The 16,993-nt window shown below is 45.4% G+C and overlaps 1 protein-coding gene across 1 annotated transcript in view; it reads right to left on the bottom strand.

Moving 5' to 3' along the window:
• LOC126418845 (poly [ADP-ribose] polymerase) overlaps positions 1-16,993 on the bottom strand; it is a 103,422-nt gene that overhangs the window by 82,059 nt on the left and 4,370 nt on the right. The window contains exon 3 of the mRNA XM_050085832.1: positions 9,554-9,729. Coding sequence (XP_049941789.1) covers positions 9,554-9,729 — 176 coding nt within the window. The remainder of the gene's footprint in view (positions 1-9,553; positions 9,730-16,993) is intronic.

Raw genomic sequence — 16,993 nt, forward strand, 5'->3', positions numbered from 1 at the left:
CCCGTTGATTTCCCCTTACAGAGGCATCCAGAAGCTTTAAACTGTGCATACCATCGCCGAATGGAGTTAGCAGTTGGTGGATCTTTGTTGAACTTCGTCCTGAAGTGTCGTTGCACTGTTATGACTGACTGATGTGAGTGCATTTCAAGCACGACATACGCTTTCTCAGCTCCTGTCGCCATTTTGTCTCACTGCGCTCTCGAGCCCTCTGGTGGCAGAAACCTGAAGTGCGGCTTCAGCCGAACAAAACTTTATGAGTTTTTCTACGTATCTGTAGGGAGTCGTGACCATATGTCAATGAATGCAGCTACAGTGAATTTATGAAATCGCTTCAATCATTTGTAATAGCCCTGTATATACTTCAGGTTGTCTCAGAGTTCGTAGGCGAAGTAGAGACTTCGTGGAAGCATAAAATAAAATGTGGTTTTCTCATCACACTTGCGTCACATGCTTAATAAAAATTAGGTTTTTATGTTGCATTATTAAAGTTAATGCAGCAATAACAATAATAATAATAATTAAGTTCGCAGTGATAAAGTTTTTGGTTTGAAAGCTCCTTCTGAACAAATGTTTTTGAGATAATAAGTAAATATGATTTTATGGTAATCTTTGTCTTTTCTAATGGAGAGGCACCGCTTTTCCTACTGAGCCAAAATGACCCACAACCCACTTTTTTTTTTTTTTTTTTTAACTTCAAAGAAACCAAACTAGCAGATAATGCAAATTGGAAACAACCGAACATAAAAATAATAAGAGCCTTCCTAAATGTAATGTTTTGTATATGAAAGATACACGAAAATCATTTTATATGAATTTTCTTACACTAAAAATTAAGCAAATTATTGAAAGTTAGTTGCTAAATCAAGATGATGAAAACCAAAAAAAATATATGAACAACCAAAAAACTTGCCTTGTTATAAGTATGTCTTCTGCTGTTCATCGATATAATGAAGTGAGCTGATATGCACTTTTTTTACCTGAAAAGATGTACCTATTACATACAACTTAATTTTTATGTAATTTACGTAACTATAAAATACTTTTTGATTACCGGTCGTGGACACTGAATAGCCAGAGCCAAGTGCAAGAACAGTTTGGAACACATGTAAAATGGGCGAGCGCAGTGAACGAAATGAACAACTGGATACTGAACTAACTGCAGTCATGGACTGTGTGGCTGGTCCTGGCAGAGGTTCGAGTCCTCCCTCGGGCATGGGTGTGTGTGTGTTTGTCAGGATAATTTAGGTTAAGTAGTGTGTAAACTTAAGGACTGCTGACCTAAGTCGGCAGTGGAACTGAGACAGGTGGTCGTGCGAAGAACGACGAGTGCGGCCGAGGGAGACCGAGACAAGCACGCGACCGAAACTGGAACGAGAACTGCCGAAGTGACCGCCGCGACCGAAGTGAACTAGTGAACTATGAACCGATCGTTCCTCGTTCTCAGGAACAATAAGTAGACCACCGCGGCCTAAGTGAACTATGAACCGATCGTTCCTCGTTCCCGGGAACTATAAGTAGACCGCCACGACCGAAGTGAACTATGAACCGATCGTTCCTTGGAATTTGTTCCTCGGTCCTTTCGTTCATCTTGGTGAACCGTTCCCTTGCACCCACTTGTTCGCGAACTACCCATCTCTAATGGGAAAAGGCCAGGACTGCAAACACAGATCAATGGCCGAATACATGTCATGTGCTGCACTGAAATGTGTGGGGGCATCTGTATTTAAGAGGCAGAGATCAAATTGTGACAGTAAATTTTCTACCTCGGCCAATAAGAATGGCGCCACCCCGCAAGGGGTTATGCGTGTTAAATCTCCCAAAAGTAGGAAAGGTTTAGTCAGTTGAATAATCAGTTCAGCGAATACATTCAGGGGTACTGCACCATCTGGAGGAAAATATACATTGCAGACTGTTATTTCCTGCGTCATTCTTATACTGACAGCCACAGGTTCAAGAGGGTTTTGAAGGGGCACAGGTTCACTACTTACTGAGTTCAGGAAATAGACAAACTCCACCTGACACTATTATAGTCGCTACTGTTCCTGTAATATCCCTTACTGCTGGGCAATAGATTTCCTGGAGGGCAATGCAGAAAGCAGGTGCAAAGCTTAACTGTTCTCATAGCTCATCCAGGTGGTGGAAAAAACCACTGCAATTCCACTGGAGGATTACGTGATCATGGGACTGGCAAGTCACGAGACACTCAATGAGGCAGTCTACACCTCAGGGCCACCTGTGCAATCTACATCCATTGTGTTTGAGGGCCCAGCGGGATCTAGGTCCTTAGCAGATGCCAGACTCTCAACCTCATTCTCAGACAGAGCTTGTAGGTAGTGTTGTTGTTGTTGTTGTTGTTAATGCAGTGCCTTGGTTCTTGAGGGGTCTTTTTCTTTTTAAGATTCTCTTGCTGTTCCTAAGGTTCACCTGGCTGGGAGGGCTTCACTGATTCTGGTTGGTTGGTTGGTTGAGGTTTAAGGGACCAAACAGCAAGGTCATCAGTCCCTTGTTTCAAATATGCTCCATTCCGCTAATGGGACATCTCAGGAAACTCAGAACAATAAAACAGAAAAAGGGAAAAACGCAAAAGGGCAGTCATGTTGTCATTGGTAAAAAACAAAATGAGGGAAGTCGGCAAGACAACGAACCCAACGTTATGCTGAAGCAGCATAGGCAAGACCACCTGTGACTTAAAAGGTGCAACCGCTAGAATGTGGAAGTACGTATGGGAAAAGGAGACTAACCAAGCCTTAAAAAAAGGGTAGAAACAGATTAAAAGGGGAAGAAAAGAGGATTTCGGTCAGGGAGGTGAATCGGGAATCTCCGAACACTGCTTACAGTGGGAGACACCCAAACACTCACCGCCCTGCCCCAATAGCAGAGAGAGATTAAAAACCTTAAAACTGAGAATAAAAACCACTTTCCCGGAGGAAACCGAGAACCAGAGAGACCATCCGGGAATCGTCAGCCAACATCAAAGGTAAAGTGTGGGGGAGTCTGTACTTAGCACGCAGAGCCAAAAGAAAGGGGCATTCAACCAAAATGTGGGCTACCGACTGGAAGACTCCACAACCACAAAGTGGGGGTGGCTCATCACGCAAAAGAAAACCATGGGTCAGCCTGGTATGGCCAATGCGGAGATGACACAGTGTGGTCGAGTCCTTTCGGGAGAGGTGAAAGGAAGAACGCCACGGGCCTGCTGTCACCTTAATCGCACGAAGTTTATTAGACAGGGGAGTAGCCTCCCAAGAATTGGCCCATGACTGTGCGAAGTGGGATTTGATGTGAAGTTGTAAATCTGCTGCAGGAGGGGTTACAGAAAACTGGGGGTAAGTGACTGCTCCCCCAGCCAAACGATCAGCGAGCTCATTACCCGGGATACCCACATGGCCACGGACCCAAAGGAAGTCAATGGAACAAGCAGCACGGTGAATATCAGCGAGATGGTCATGGATGGCAGAGACCAAGGGGTGGCGCGAAAAACACCGGTCAATAGCAAGAAGGCCACTCATCGAGTCCGTACATAACAAAACGCTGTCGTGTTGGGACTGTTTAATAAAGGTAACGGCCTGGGAAATTGCCATCAATTCCGCAGTAAACACCCCACATGTAGGTGGCAGCAGATGATTTTTCCGTTCCGACAGAGGACGTGAAGGCATACCCCGCATGAGCAGCAGATTTAGAGCCATCAGTGTAAAAAACAACAGCATCCCGAAACTTCCACAAAATTTGGCGGAAAAAGGAATGGAACACCACCGGGGGGATGGAATCTTTTGGACCTCGGCGGAGATCCATCCGAATTCGAGGCCAAGGAACGAGGAAGGCAGGACAAAGAAGGAAGCTGAAAATCATGGCAAAGAGACGCAAGGCGGAGCCCAACCGGTAAACCCGCCCGAGGGCAGGAGTCGGGTGGGCGACGTCCATGGTCTGGGAACAGGATAGAATAGGAAGGATGAGTGGGAGAGGAACAGATAGTGAGTGCATAAGACACCAGAAGCTGGGACCGCCGAACAGAAAAGGGGGGGGCGGATCCCAGCTTCAACCAGGAGACTATCAACAGGGCTAGTAGGGAAGGCACCGGTGGCCAAACGGATACCACGATGGTGGACTGGATCCAGCACATGCAGTGTGGAAGGAGCAGCTGAACCATAAACTTGACAACCATAGTCCAAGTGAGACAGAACTAGAGCACGATAAAGACGGAGAAGGAGGGAACGGTCCGCACCCCAAGAGGAGTGGGCAAGGAAGCGAAGGACATTGAGTTTACGGAAACATCCTACCTTCAGATGTCTGATATGGGGCAGCCAAGTAAGCTTCTTGTCAAAAAGAAGACCCAGGAAACGAAACTGTGGGACCACAGGCAATCGGTGGGCATCGAGATAGAGCTCTGGATCAGGGTGGATCGTAGTACGACGACAGAAGTGGACCACCTGCGATTTTAGAGGAGAGAATTGGAACCCATGTGAGAGGGTCCATGCAGAGGCACGCCGTATAGCTCCCTGGAGCTGCCGCTCTGCAGATGCCATCGAAGAGGAACTAACACAAATGCAGAAATCATCCACATACAGGGCAGGGCGACCAAAGGACCGCGAGAGGCCACAAGTCCATCGATAGCAATGAGGAAAAGGACAATCAAGACAGGACCCTGTGGGATGCCCGTCTCCTGGGTCCGTGGAGAACTAAAAACAGTACCAACTCGCACTCTAAATGACCGATGGAACAGGAACTGGCGGATAAAAATCGGGAGTGGGCTCCGAAGACCCCACTGATGAAGGGTAAGTAAGATGTGATGGCGCCAGGCAGTGTCATAGGCCTTGCGAAGGTCAAAAAACACTGCAACCAAATGGCGGCGCTGGGAAAAAGCCTGCCAAACTGCGGATTCCAAACGAAGTAAATGATCGATTGGAGACCGTCCCTCTCGAAAGCCACACTGGTAAGGGGACAATAGATCCCGAGATTCGAGGATCCGATTGAGCCGACGGGCTACCATCCGTTCAAGTAACTTACAAACAACATTGGTCAAACTAATTGGCCGATAGCTGTCAACAGATAGGGGGTTCTTACCAGGCTTAAGGACAGGAACCACGATGTTATCCCTCCACTGAGAAGGGAAGTCACCCTGGAGCCAGATACGGTTAAACACCTGAAGAAGATGTTGCCGTTGTGGAGCACCGAGATGTTGAAGCAGTTGGTTATGAATGGAATCTGGGCCGGGGGCTGTATCACGAGAAGAAGAAAGTGCAGAAAGAAATTCCCATTCAGTAACAGGTTTGTTGTAAGATTCTGACTCACAAGGGGTAAAACATAAGGTGGAAGCTTCAGCCCACTGTTTTAGGTGAAGGAAAGCAGCTGGATAGGAGGCTGATGCTGAGGCCACTGCAAAATGGGTCACAAGATGTTCTGGAAGAACTAATGGGTCCGTACAAAGGCCACCTGGGAGGTGAAGACCTGGGAGGGTGGACTGTCGATGGCAACCTTGGAGAGAGCGAAGTGTAGCCTATACCAGTGACAGAGGGACAGTAGAACCAAGGGAAGAAACGAATCGTTCCCAACATATCCGCTTGCTCTGTTTGATTAAATAACGGGCTTTAGCGCAGAGGCGTTTAAAGGTAGTAGGGCTGGCTATGGATGGGTGCCTCTTAAAGTGTTGCAAAGCTCGACGGCGATCACGGATGGCAATGGCCGTACTCCACCATGGGGCTTGCCGGCGACGAAATGGTCCAGATGAGCGCGGGACAGCAAGGTTAGCAGCGCGAACAATCACGTCAGACGTGTCACGTAGGACGTCCTCAATACAACCCGACAAAGAGGGAGAAAATACGACCTGTGCAGTGTATAGAGGCCAATCGGCGCGTTGGAAAGACCAACGAGGTAACCTGTCCATCGGTGAGCGGGGAGGGAGCGAGATAATCAACGGGAAATGGTCACTATCACAAAGGTCGTCGTGTGGCGACCAGTGTAATGAAGGGAGGAGAGAGGGAGAAGAAAGAGAAAGATCAATGGCAGAAAAGGTACCATGACCGGCACTGAAATGAGTAGGGGAGACATCATTAAGAAGGCACAAGTCGTGGTCTGCAACAAACTGGTCTATGAGAAGACCTCGTCTGGATGGAAAGGCACTGCCCCACAAGGGATGATGAGCATTAAAATCCCCAAGGAGAAGGAAGGGAGGAGGAAGTTGCTGAAGAAGGGCATTTAAGGCAGCAGGTGTAAGAGTCCTGTCAGGAGGGAGATAAAGATTGCAAACTGTGACCGCAGAGTCTAGGTGGACCCTAACAGCAACTGCTTCCAATGTAGTTTGAAGAGGAATCCACGTGCTAGCAATGTCTGTACGGACCAACGTACAAACACCACCAGAAGCCCGCAGGGGTCCGACCCGATGTCGACAGAAAACACGGAACCCACGGAGGGTCAGTGAGTGCGAATCAGTAAAATGAGATTCCTGGAGAACCACACAAGCTGCAGAGTAAGACGAAAGAAGGGATTTCAATTCCGGAAGGTGACGATAGTATCCATTACAATTCCATAGCAGAACCACGGAACGATGAGTTAAATGGGGGCTGAACATGCTAAAGCCAGTCCTACTGCCGGATCCCCACCATTCACCGACAAGGAGGGGGCGACATCCATGAACGACAGGTCAGAATCCGGTGGTGAAGTCAGGGAAGGGACCTCTGGTGACACCAGAGGCTCTTTGTCCCGGGACTTTTCTTCTTCTTTTCAGGCTGAGATCGAGGAGGGCTGTGTGGCATAAAGGAGCCAGCTGCAGCTAGATCAGGAACAGAAAAAGACCGGGTGACCTGGGGGCCGACAGACCACAGCTCTCGCGGTCGTTGGGTGGCAGTAGACCTTTGGCCTGAAGGTGCGGGGAAGGGGCATCCCAGGAGAGGCGCCCTTGACCGGCAGATGCCGAATGAGTGGGACACTTCTCCGGCTGGGGAGGGGGAGCAGCGCCCAAAGGGGAAGGTGTGGGAGCCGCAGGGGAGGGGGGGGGGGGGGGGGGAGGAGGAGAGGGGTCCGGGATGGGGGTAAGGAAGGGGTGAAGACGTAACCAAGGCGTAACTAGATGTCATGGACACAGGGTGAAGACGTGTATATTTCTTACGGGCCTCTGTGTAGGTTAAACGATCGAGGGACTTCTGTAGCTTCTTTTCCTTCTTATATACTGGGCAATCTGGTGAAAGTGGAGAATGACTACCATGACAATTTACACACACAGGAGGGAGAACACAGGGACTCCCCTCATGGAGTGGACATCCACAGTCACCACAGAGAGGGGCCTGTGAACAGCGGGAAGACGTGTCCAAAACGCAAGCACTTAAAACAGCTCATAGGTGGGATGTACGGCTTCACATCACATCGATAAACCATAATCTTAACTTTCTCAGGGAGGGTATCCCCTTCAAAGGCCAGGATAAAGGCACCCGTATCAATGCGATTGTCTTTAGGACCCTTCTGGACACGCCGAACAAAGTGAACACCCCGCCGTCTGAGATTGTCCCGAAGTTCCTCATCAGTTTGAAGGATGAGGTCCCTGTGAAAAATATCACACCTTGTACCATATTTAGAGACTGGTGGGCGGTAATGGACACAGGAATTGTGCCAAGATGGGTACAGGCACGAAGGGCCGCAGATTGGGCAGCTGAAGCAGTTTTTATCAGCAACGAACCCGACCGCATCTTGCTCAGGGAGTCCACTTTGCCAAACTTGTCTTCAATGTGTTCCACAAAGAATAAAGGTTTGGTATTTGTGAAAGTATCTCCATCAGTCCTGGTGCAAACTAGATAACGGGGGGAAAGGTTTCGCCCCGAGCCGACGGGCCTGACCCTCCTCCCAGGGGGTAGCCATGGAAGGGAAGGCCGAAGGGGCAAGAGAAAAAGCACTTGAAGAGTCAGTTCCACGCAGAGAGACGGCCGCAGAAGAACGGCCAGAGTTCTGGACCCGTATGCGTTTCATCTGCATAACTTCTGCCCTGATACCACCCACTCCGATCAGGGGCTCTCCTCACGGGCACCACCCAGCCACAGCAAGGACCGTCTGGCACGGCGGCCGCTGCCGGGAGTTCTGATGCTCCAGGATGACAAGCAACCACTCCAAGGCATGCATGAGGAGGTCACAGCTCAGGTATCAGAAGTGTGATCCCTGTGTGTTCAGGGGGCTCAACCAAAAGGGTACATAGCGACCCCACCACACGGGCTGGCTACCGTGCTGGCTATGCACCCTAGCATCAGACAACGACGTGAAAGGAAAGGTGGAATGTACTATGAGGGCGCACGTCAGGAGACACTAGGTAAGGTGCTCTTCCCCAATTGGCTCACACTATGGAGGAGAAATTTTGTAATGGAGGTCAAACCCCAGAGGGGGACCAAGGAATGCCAAAAGGAGGAGATGATTACGCAACAAAGCCGGATTGTAAAACCAACAGAACAAGGAGGATAGCGGAGGCCAACATAAGCAAGGACACCAAGAGAGGGATAGGAGAGGGCGACGGGAAAGGAGGGGAAGGGGAAGGAAATGCAGCCCTGGAGAGAAAGAAGGCTGCAATAGCTCGGGGCCCCGTGCTCGCCACGCACGTATCCACAAAAGAGTTGTGGACCCCCTGGGGGGTTCACTGATTCTGTCTCAGGGACTGAGGAGGACCGTGAAGCCCTATGACCAGCTACCTGTGGTTGCTTCAGCCACTGGTGGGTGTCAGCTTGAAACTGGTAGGAACCTGGGAAGGGAGTGACCTAAGGGATCCCTTCCTGGCAAGAGGAGCCGAAGAAGACTTACGCTTCTCTGGCTGAGAAGCCACCCAGCCGCAGTAAAAGCCACCTTGCAGGATGGCCATTGCAGGGAGTCCCGATGCCCCAGGGCGATGGGCAAACATGGGTAGTTAATGAAGCAGGCATCAGCAGAGCGATCCCTGTGTGGTCAGGGGGCTACAACCAACAGGGTACATGGCAGCCCCACCACAACAGATTGGCTACAGTGCTGGATATCAGGCGCAAACGAGCTAAGAAGTACATTATCATCGACAGCACAGGAAGTGATACTGCACCGAGGATGGAGGAAAATGCACCCAGGAGCGTGACCTCGCCCAACAGCCGGAGAATGAGCTTAAGGGCAGATCCACGTTGACGAAGGATGCAAGAGGTCTCAGCACATGATGGACACTATGCACCATGTAAAGCACCCTTACCCAATTGGCTTGCTCTTCGGGAAAATTTTGAAAAATTGAGGTCAAACCCTACAGGGGACCATCACATAAAGGCTGAAACATGTGAGACTCCTTTTAGTCGCCTCTTACAACAGGCAGGAATACCTCGAGCCTATTCTAACCCCCAAATCCGCAGGTGGGAATTCACAAAGGGCTCTGGTGCTCCTTCAACTTGGTGCCCCAAGTGGCCACTTGTGCTGTAAACTTGCCCTGTGAATACATTGAGTAGCTTGTGGTTTTTTTGCTGGCAAGTTGCTGTATGTATTCGAATCAACAATCCCAGGAAACTAAATTTTTTTTTTTGCTTATGGTTCTGGAAAAACAGTTTCAGATGACCCAAAGATATTCACTACTTACCTTATCAATCTTTGTATCACAACCTCGACATGTGGCCCTACTGGACTTTGCATACTCCACAGTAAAATCATTGAATTCTCCACCAACAGCAGACTTCCTTTTGCTTGGTTTGCCCTTGCCAGACTTTGCTGTACCAGGACTCGCACTAGCACTGCTACCGCTTCCACCACCAGAAGCTGAAATACAAGAAAATGTTATTTAGTTTTAAATTACAGCTTCCAGTTTGCTTACTGTGTGTCATTTGTAATACAATTCAAACAAATTTTTGATCCGTTTAAAAACAATTGACACTTATACATTACACCTTTTGATTTTTACAAAATTCAGTATACAGGGAGTTTCTTCTACGAGTCATTATGTGATTCCAATTCTAGATCCATTGGAATCCTCTTCATTTCTCTAGATCTTTCGTATCTTATCATAACCCCTCATTTCGTCCAAATGCTTTATCTGCCTACTTTTTTACTGCCTTTTCTTCACCCTTTTAATTTATCTGCACTTTTCCTCTTCTCTCTACAGTCTTCCACCACTAGTCTTGCTTTCCCTTCCAGCAGGGTCACACAGGCTGAACAGGGCTCAACAGAGAAGCCTGACAAATAGTGTCTGACATAGGGCAGGAGAGGGGGAGGAACTCTATAGGTATAGGAAAGCTAACCATCTTAGTGCTGTACGCTCCAAGAGAAAATGCTGGTCCCTCCAGGCTGGAGTTTGGGAGTGGGGCTAACAAACCTCACCTCTTAAAACAGAATTATTGCAGATACTGCACACTGGCCTTGGAAGGATACAAATTACAAGCCAACTAAAAGGCCAAGAAAAAGATTAACAAGAAATAAAACGGATATGACAACCACCTGGAATGTGTGGCCACTTAAAGAGACTTGCAAACTGAAATAAATTAGAGAAGAAATGCACTACAAGAAATATGATGGAAAGGAGAGATTTGTTTTGTTTTGCTTTAGGGCGCAAAAAACAACTGGGGTCATAAGCGCCCAAGTCAAAACTATAGAACATGAAGACAGAGTGGAGGTAAAAAAGACTACCGTATTTACTCAAATCTAAGCCGCACCTGAAAAATGAGAGAATCAAGGAGGAGGGGGGAAAAAAAAAAAAAAAAAAAAAAAAAAAAAAAAAAAAAAAAAAAAGAAGAAGAAGAAGAAGAAGAAGAAGAAGAAGATCTAAGCCGCACCTGAAATAATTTGAGACTCTAAATTCAAGGGGAGAGAAAAGTTTTAGGCCGCACCTCCAAATCGAAACAAAGTTGGGCCATTGTAATATGAGACACAATTTAGGTCGAATGAATGACGATACAGCTACAGTAGTTTGGTTCGAGACTTAAGTTTAACAGTTAAACTTTACCAGGTAGCCACTGTTATGCGTCAGGCGCTCCGTCCGTATTTATACGGGTACCCTTCCTTTTTCACGTGCTTCATCTGGTTTGAATTGATTGCTTATTTTTCTTTGATCTGATAAGTGCCGCTCTCTTTGTTATAGGTGTTTAAGTCACTCTTAGCTGAAAATAAATTATTGTACTGTGTCATGCATTGTTTGTCGCATACTGATAATGAGTGTTTACAACCCGTCGCCGCTTGCGGCATGGCTTGCTTTTGTGCCCGCTACCATGGCTTACAATTTAAAAAAAAAAAAAAAGGAGAGAGGAATTGGTTTCATAAGGGAAACAATGGCAAGGGACTGCTATTTGTTGTTACACTGCTGCTTTCTTTGATAATGACCAACAAGAACAAAATAATAGACTGCGTATGACAGAAGATGTTCTGAACTAGAGTTTAGCGAAAATTTTTCTCCGTTTCAAAATCTTTGCAGATACCTCTTTAGTACATTACATTCTGCACAGAAATCAGTCATCTTAGATTTAAAAATCTAGTCAGTTGCTGTGCTTCATTTCTGACTGTATCACTATTAGGGATAAGAATAATGATATGTATATTCTTCCACATTTGCTGTTGTCTCAGTCTAGTTTCGTAGTTTATTAGGCACTGGATTTAAATGAGACAGCAGCAAACATGAAAGAATACATGGCAAAATGTTTATATTCGTATTATTCTTATGGTGAAGAGAATACTGCATGTGATTCACAATTCATAAAAGTTCCTACTAGCAATCATCTCTTCTCACAGGTGGGAAAAAAGTGAGAACGTAGAGTTGGCCATACTGACAAAAATCGCGAGCAGTCTTGCCAGATGGATTTTCATAGTACATTGAAGTGCTGCTACATTCGAAGATGAACAATACGGAATTTGTGTTTACTTTGTTGAATAATGTATGAAAATGCACTCGGAGCGGAGAAAAAAAAAGCTCGTCTTCCACCCTTTTTTAAAAATTTATTTGCTGATGCAGAGGTTTTGGCGCCAGTATTTATCTTTGTGCCTGCAAAGCATGCCTGTGTGTCGCTACATATATATTTGACGGCAGAAGTTAGTTGTGGCAGCACCTACCAACATTTTTCAGAACTTCCGCTTACTTTGCACTCGATTCTAAGCCGCTGGCGGTTTTTTGGATAACAAAAACAGGAAAAAAAGTGCAGCTAAGAGTCTAGTAAATACGGTATATGTCAGTCCCAATAGACATAAGAGAAGACAGCTGGAAAACAGACACATGGAAAAAGGGCTAAAAAAGACACCATACCTTTGCCATATTGCTTATAAGGGATAGTGAATGGTTGCATTGGGATACAGGTCATCGTGGTACCAACTTTCTTATACACAGCTCAATGAAGGTAAATATAATTAGCTTCAAAGCAGTCAAGTGACATCATGTATTCTTTGATATTTAGGGAAAATTTTTCAATGTTACAATGATGTGCATCTATGCCAATCAGAGGAATCATATTGAGGGAAGAAGGATGCCTTTTACTCCAAACTGGAGAGAAAATATGCGAAGTTCATAGGCTTGATGCAACATTGATCCCTGGGGATCTGAAAGCAAAACTTGGTAAACAAGAAATGCACAAGAACATAATATTGTGTGGTTATAATTAAAGTGCAGCTACTCACTGAAGTCCAATGTGGGCATGTAATTATCATATGGCAGCAAAACTTGGTAGATATTGTTAATGCAAAACCAATTAACATTTGGAGAGAGAGAGAGAGAGAGAGAGAGAGAGAGAGAGAGAGAGAGAGAGAGAAGTTTGAATTTTAACCACTAGCTGTGAATCTATTGCTGCACAGCATCTTATCGACGTCTCCAGTGCTCATATTGAACAACCTGGGTAGGTGGCAGTTAATATTAACACCAGTATTATGCCTTTCTCACTTGTTTGACCTTTTCTGCCAATGTCCCATTCCTAATCCATTACATATGGAAACATTTCTGTAAGTCTTTCTTGCACTGACCACACCAGCTTTTCGCCTGGTGACGAAAATAGGAAGTAATTTTTTTCCAGCGAAAACTGGTTCCACATTAGAACAGCTACCGCTGTCATATGTTAATTACAGCCCACACTGCACCTCTATGAGTACCTGCATTTCAATTATAACCAGCTGGTAGGAAAAGAAACCCAGCATCTAGTCAGTAATGATAATGGAGTAAGGGTGATGGACTTGGCCAATGGTAAGTAAAGGACAATGATGAGCACATGGCATCCCAGGAAAGATATAAAGAAGTGTACTTGGTAACTGCCAGACAGTTACAAGAAACCAGGAAAACCATGTGATCACATATGCATGGCACGCATCGGTTATTAGCTGTCAAGAGGCAGACAGAGAAACAGCTCATTACTTGGTGTGGGTCAGATGGAACATAAATACAGCAAGAAAGAGTAGGGAAAAGTGAAACAAGGTAGAAAATCTCTGAATTAAAGAAAAGCATGAACACAAGAAGAAATCAGAAGAGATTACTGAAACAAGAAAGAACACATGGAAGGAAGGAGATATGGAAAATAAGTTGGGGATACTGGAAACAGCCATTAGTTTGACCATGGAAGTGGCAATGTGGAAGGTAGAATACCAAAGGACAGCAAAATTTTTCAATGAGGATTATGCAAGACAGAAAAGACGCAAGACAAAGAATGCTGCAGAGGCAAACTGAATATCTTTACACTAGTCCTTAAATGGCCTAACCCTCCCCAAAACTAAGTCTGTGCCTAGCTAACACGACGTTAAAATCTGTCAGTTCGCTTAAGACAATGTTGGCAGCAACAATATCTGCGAGAGTAATTAACTCTAGTAACATTAACAAGTATCAAATACACACAAATGTGTGTTCCGATAACCCCAAACACCCCCCCCCCCCCCCCCACAATGCGTTGGCTTAACAGTTTAGATGTACGGCATTTCAATGAACTATTTCACATGCAATGCAATTTTCATTTTATCACTGTTACATTCAATGAATAGTGTGTCACAGCACAATAACTGGGTTATTCTATTATGAACATGCATATGGATGAGCAGGTGTGAGTGTGTCTGCCTTTACAGATTGTGTATTGCAAACTTTGAAAACTGGCTATCATGGCATTTATAGTACTAATAAAAGTGGGGAAACCTACTTAAATTCAACAACAGTGTAGTATACATTATTTCCACTGCCTTTTCTAAAGCCAATTTTCAGCATAGTCCAGCAATCAAGATAGGAGACTTCAAGAACAGAGAATCTGAGGTCGATGAAGGCGAAGGAGACTGTGACATGCTGAAATACAAAAATACTAAAACTCTCCTAACTTACAGAATTATTAGTCCCTTCTTTACAAAGGAAAGAGGGATACACTGGGCGAGGTTGGGGCAAAAACCACATCGGAATGCAAATCAGTACTACAAGCATCAACGTTTGGCAATTATTCTAGATCGACAATGTATCCTCTGCTGGATCAAGAAATTAAGGCAGAAACTTGATCTGACCACTCAACCACAGCTGCTACAGAAGAAGTGGAATCACAGTAACATTTATACCCTTGCAGTGAACTAGTGCAACTGGATCAGCACCTGCCTCCAAGACTGCCCAGGAGTCTAGCCTACATACTGAAACATCCAGTCTTTTGATATTAAATTAACCACACAAGAATAACTCAGCATTTGTAGTTTGCTGAACACACATCTGCCGAGAACAATTACAAAGGGTGAAAATTTATGCTCAGTTTCATAACGAGAGATAAAACAAAGAGGAAAGTGTCACCAATCTGTCACATATAAATGATGGCAATCCAAAAAAAAATGGGAACTGCTATGAGCATGCATTAAAAAATATTGTACACCAAGGGCACCCATATAATAGTTTGTCAGGTAAGGGGGTGGGGGGAGCAGCTACACCTGGAGTTATGGAGTATTTTGAATATTTCGGAACACGAATGGCGACTTGTAAGTTCGTTAAAAACCTATGTAATACAAACTTTTAAACAATTTTCTTGAAACAAAAACAGATAACTATAATTTTTTCCTTTGCCACACTGACATTTTTCTTTATGAGAAAAGACAGAAAAATTTACATAAGGCATGGCATTCCTAAACGTAAAAGATATTTGCCTTAAGATTCTGAATTGGTTTTAGGGAAAGTTGCCAAAAGTGGAAATAAGTACGATATTCCACACCATAATGCAGCAATTTATTATAGACGGGGTGGCACAATAACAGAAAGCACTAATGAGAACAATTATGAATCCTCAGGACTGGCATGAACCTACCCCCATGAACCATGGACCTTGCCGTTGGCAGGGAGGCTTGTGTGCCTCAGCGATACAGATGGCCGTACCGTAGGTGCAACCACAACGGAGGGGTATCTGTTGAGAGGCCAGACAAACATGTGGTTCCTGAAGAGGGACAGCAGCCTTTTCGGTAGTTGCAGTGGCCAGAGTCTGAATGATTGACTGATCTGGCCTTGCAACACTAACCAAAACGGCCTTGCTTTGCTGGTACTGCGAACGGCTGAAAGCAAGGGGAAACTACACCCGTAATTTTTCCCGAGGGCATGCAGTTTTACTGTATGGTTAAATGATGGCGTCCTCTTGGGTAAAATATTCCGGAGGTAAAATAGTCCCCAGGGACTACTCAGGAGGACGTCATTATCAGGAGAAAGAAAACTGGCGTTCTACGGATCGGAGCGTGGAATGTCAGATCCCTTAATCGGGCAGGTAGGTGAGAAAATTTAAAACAACAACAAAATTTAAAACAACAACAACAACAACAACAAGACTGGCACTTATCGCTAGCAGCAATTAAATGGAATGAGAATTTCACTCTGCAGCGCACACTCCGCTGCAGAGTGAAAATCTCATTCTGGAAACATCCCCCAGGCTGTGGCTAAGCCATGTCTCTGCAATATCCTTTCTTTCAGGAGTGCTAGTTCTGCAAGGTTCGCAGGAGAGCTTCTGTAAAGTTTGGAAGGTAAGCGGCGAGGTACTGGCAGAAGTAAAGCTGTGAGGATGGGGTGTGAGTCATTCTTGGGTAGCTCAGTCGGTAGAGCACTTGCCCGCGAAAGGCAAAGGTCCCGAGTTTGAGTCTCGGTCCGGCACACAGTTTTAATCTGCCAGGAAGTTTGAGCAATTAAATGAGTTGCTGGATAGTGTGTGATAACTATCAATGAGTGGAAACCAGACTGTTTGAAAACTAAGTGAACTGACTTGCCACTGTGTTACACTGGCAATGGTGAACCCCAATTTGCTGGTGATGCTGAGAACTTCGATTTAAAGAATTAAGTTACAACGTTTGAAACGTCAGTTAGCAAACAATTTTAATCAGACTACAGTTCAGTCAACAACATAATGTACTGCATTATGTGACAGATAATTGAATTTATTTATCATGTACAATCTTTGTTGAACTACATGAAATAATACAACACTGATATGAAAACAGCAACACCAAAGATTGTGGCATGAGCTGTCAGCTTTGACTTGCGACATCAGAATGGCAGATACGCTTATACAAAGGATTACTGGAGACTGGGATATCAACTGTCCACTTTGACCAATGACATCACTGTGCCGAAAACTCATTTCGAGTGTAGCCTATCTAATATGACCACCAAAAAATCTATCATAATACTTGCACAAATACGAACAACACACAAATCAATTCAGGTGCTAAGCCAGATGCAATTAGTGGGGCAACGACGGAAAATGGGATTTTAGGTGGGGATAAACTGAGAACAATAAAAACACCACGAAGCAACCCTCTGCAAAAAATAAAACCCAACAAAATCATACAAACATACGATACGATCACGGTATCCCAAACTCTAGTGAACCTATACTGCTCACCCACTAGATCTGGATACCAATAACTGCCACCCCCCCCCCCCCCCAAAACTACAAAGCTGGTATCCCACTCTCCAGTTAACCTACTTAGCGCAGCCCCAGACAAGTATACCAACAACACAAACTGTTAGAGCACACAATCTCTTCATACACTGCGCCCTCTACATTTCACTTCCACTCCAAAACAACACGGCTTGATGACATCACACAACATGCAGCAGCACAGTGCAATTATG

Source organism: Schistocerca serialis, chromosome 9, assembly GCF_023864345.2.
Source record: "Schistocerca serialis cubense isolate TAMUIC-IGC-003099 chromosome 9, iqSchSeri2.2, whole genome shotgun sequence".
NCBI classification, from domain to species: Eukaryota; Metazoa; Arthropoda; class Insecta; order Orthoptera; family Acrididae; genus Schistocerca; species Schistocerca serialis.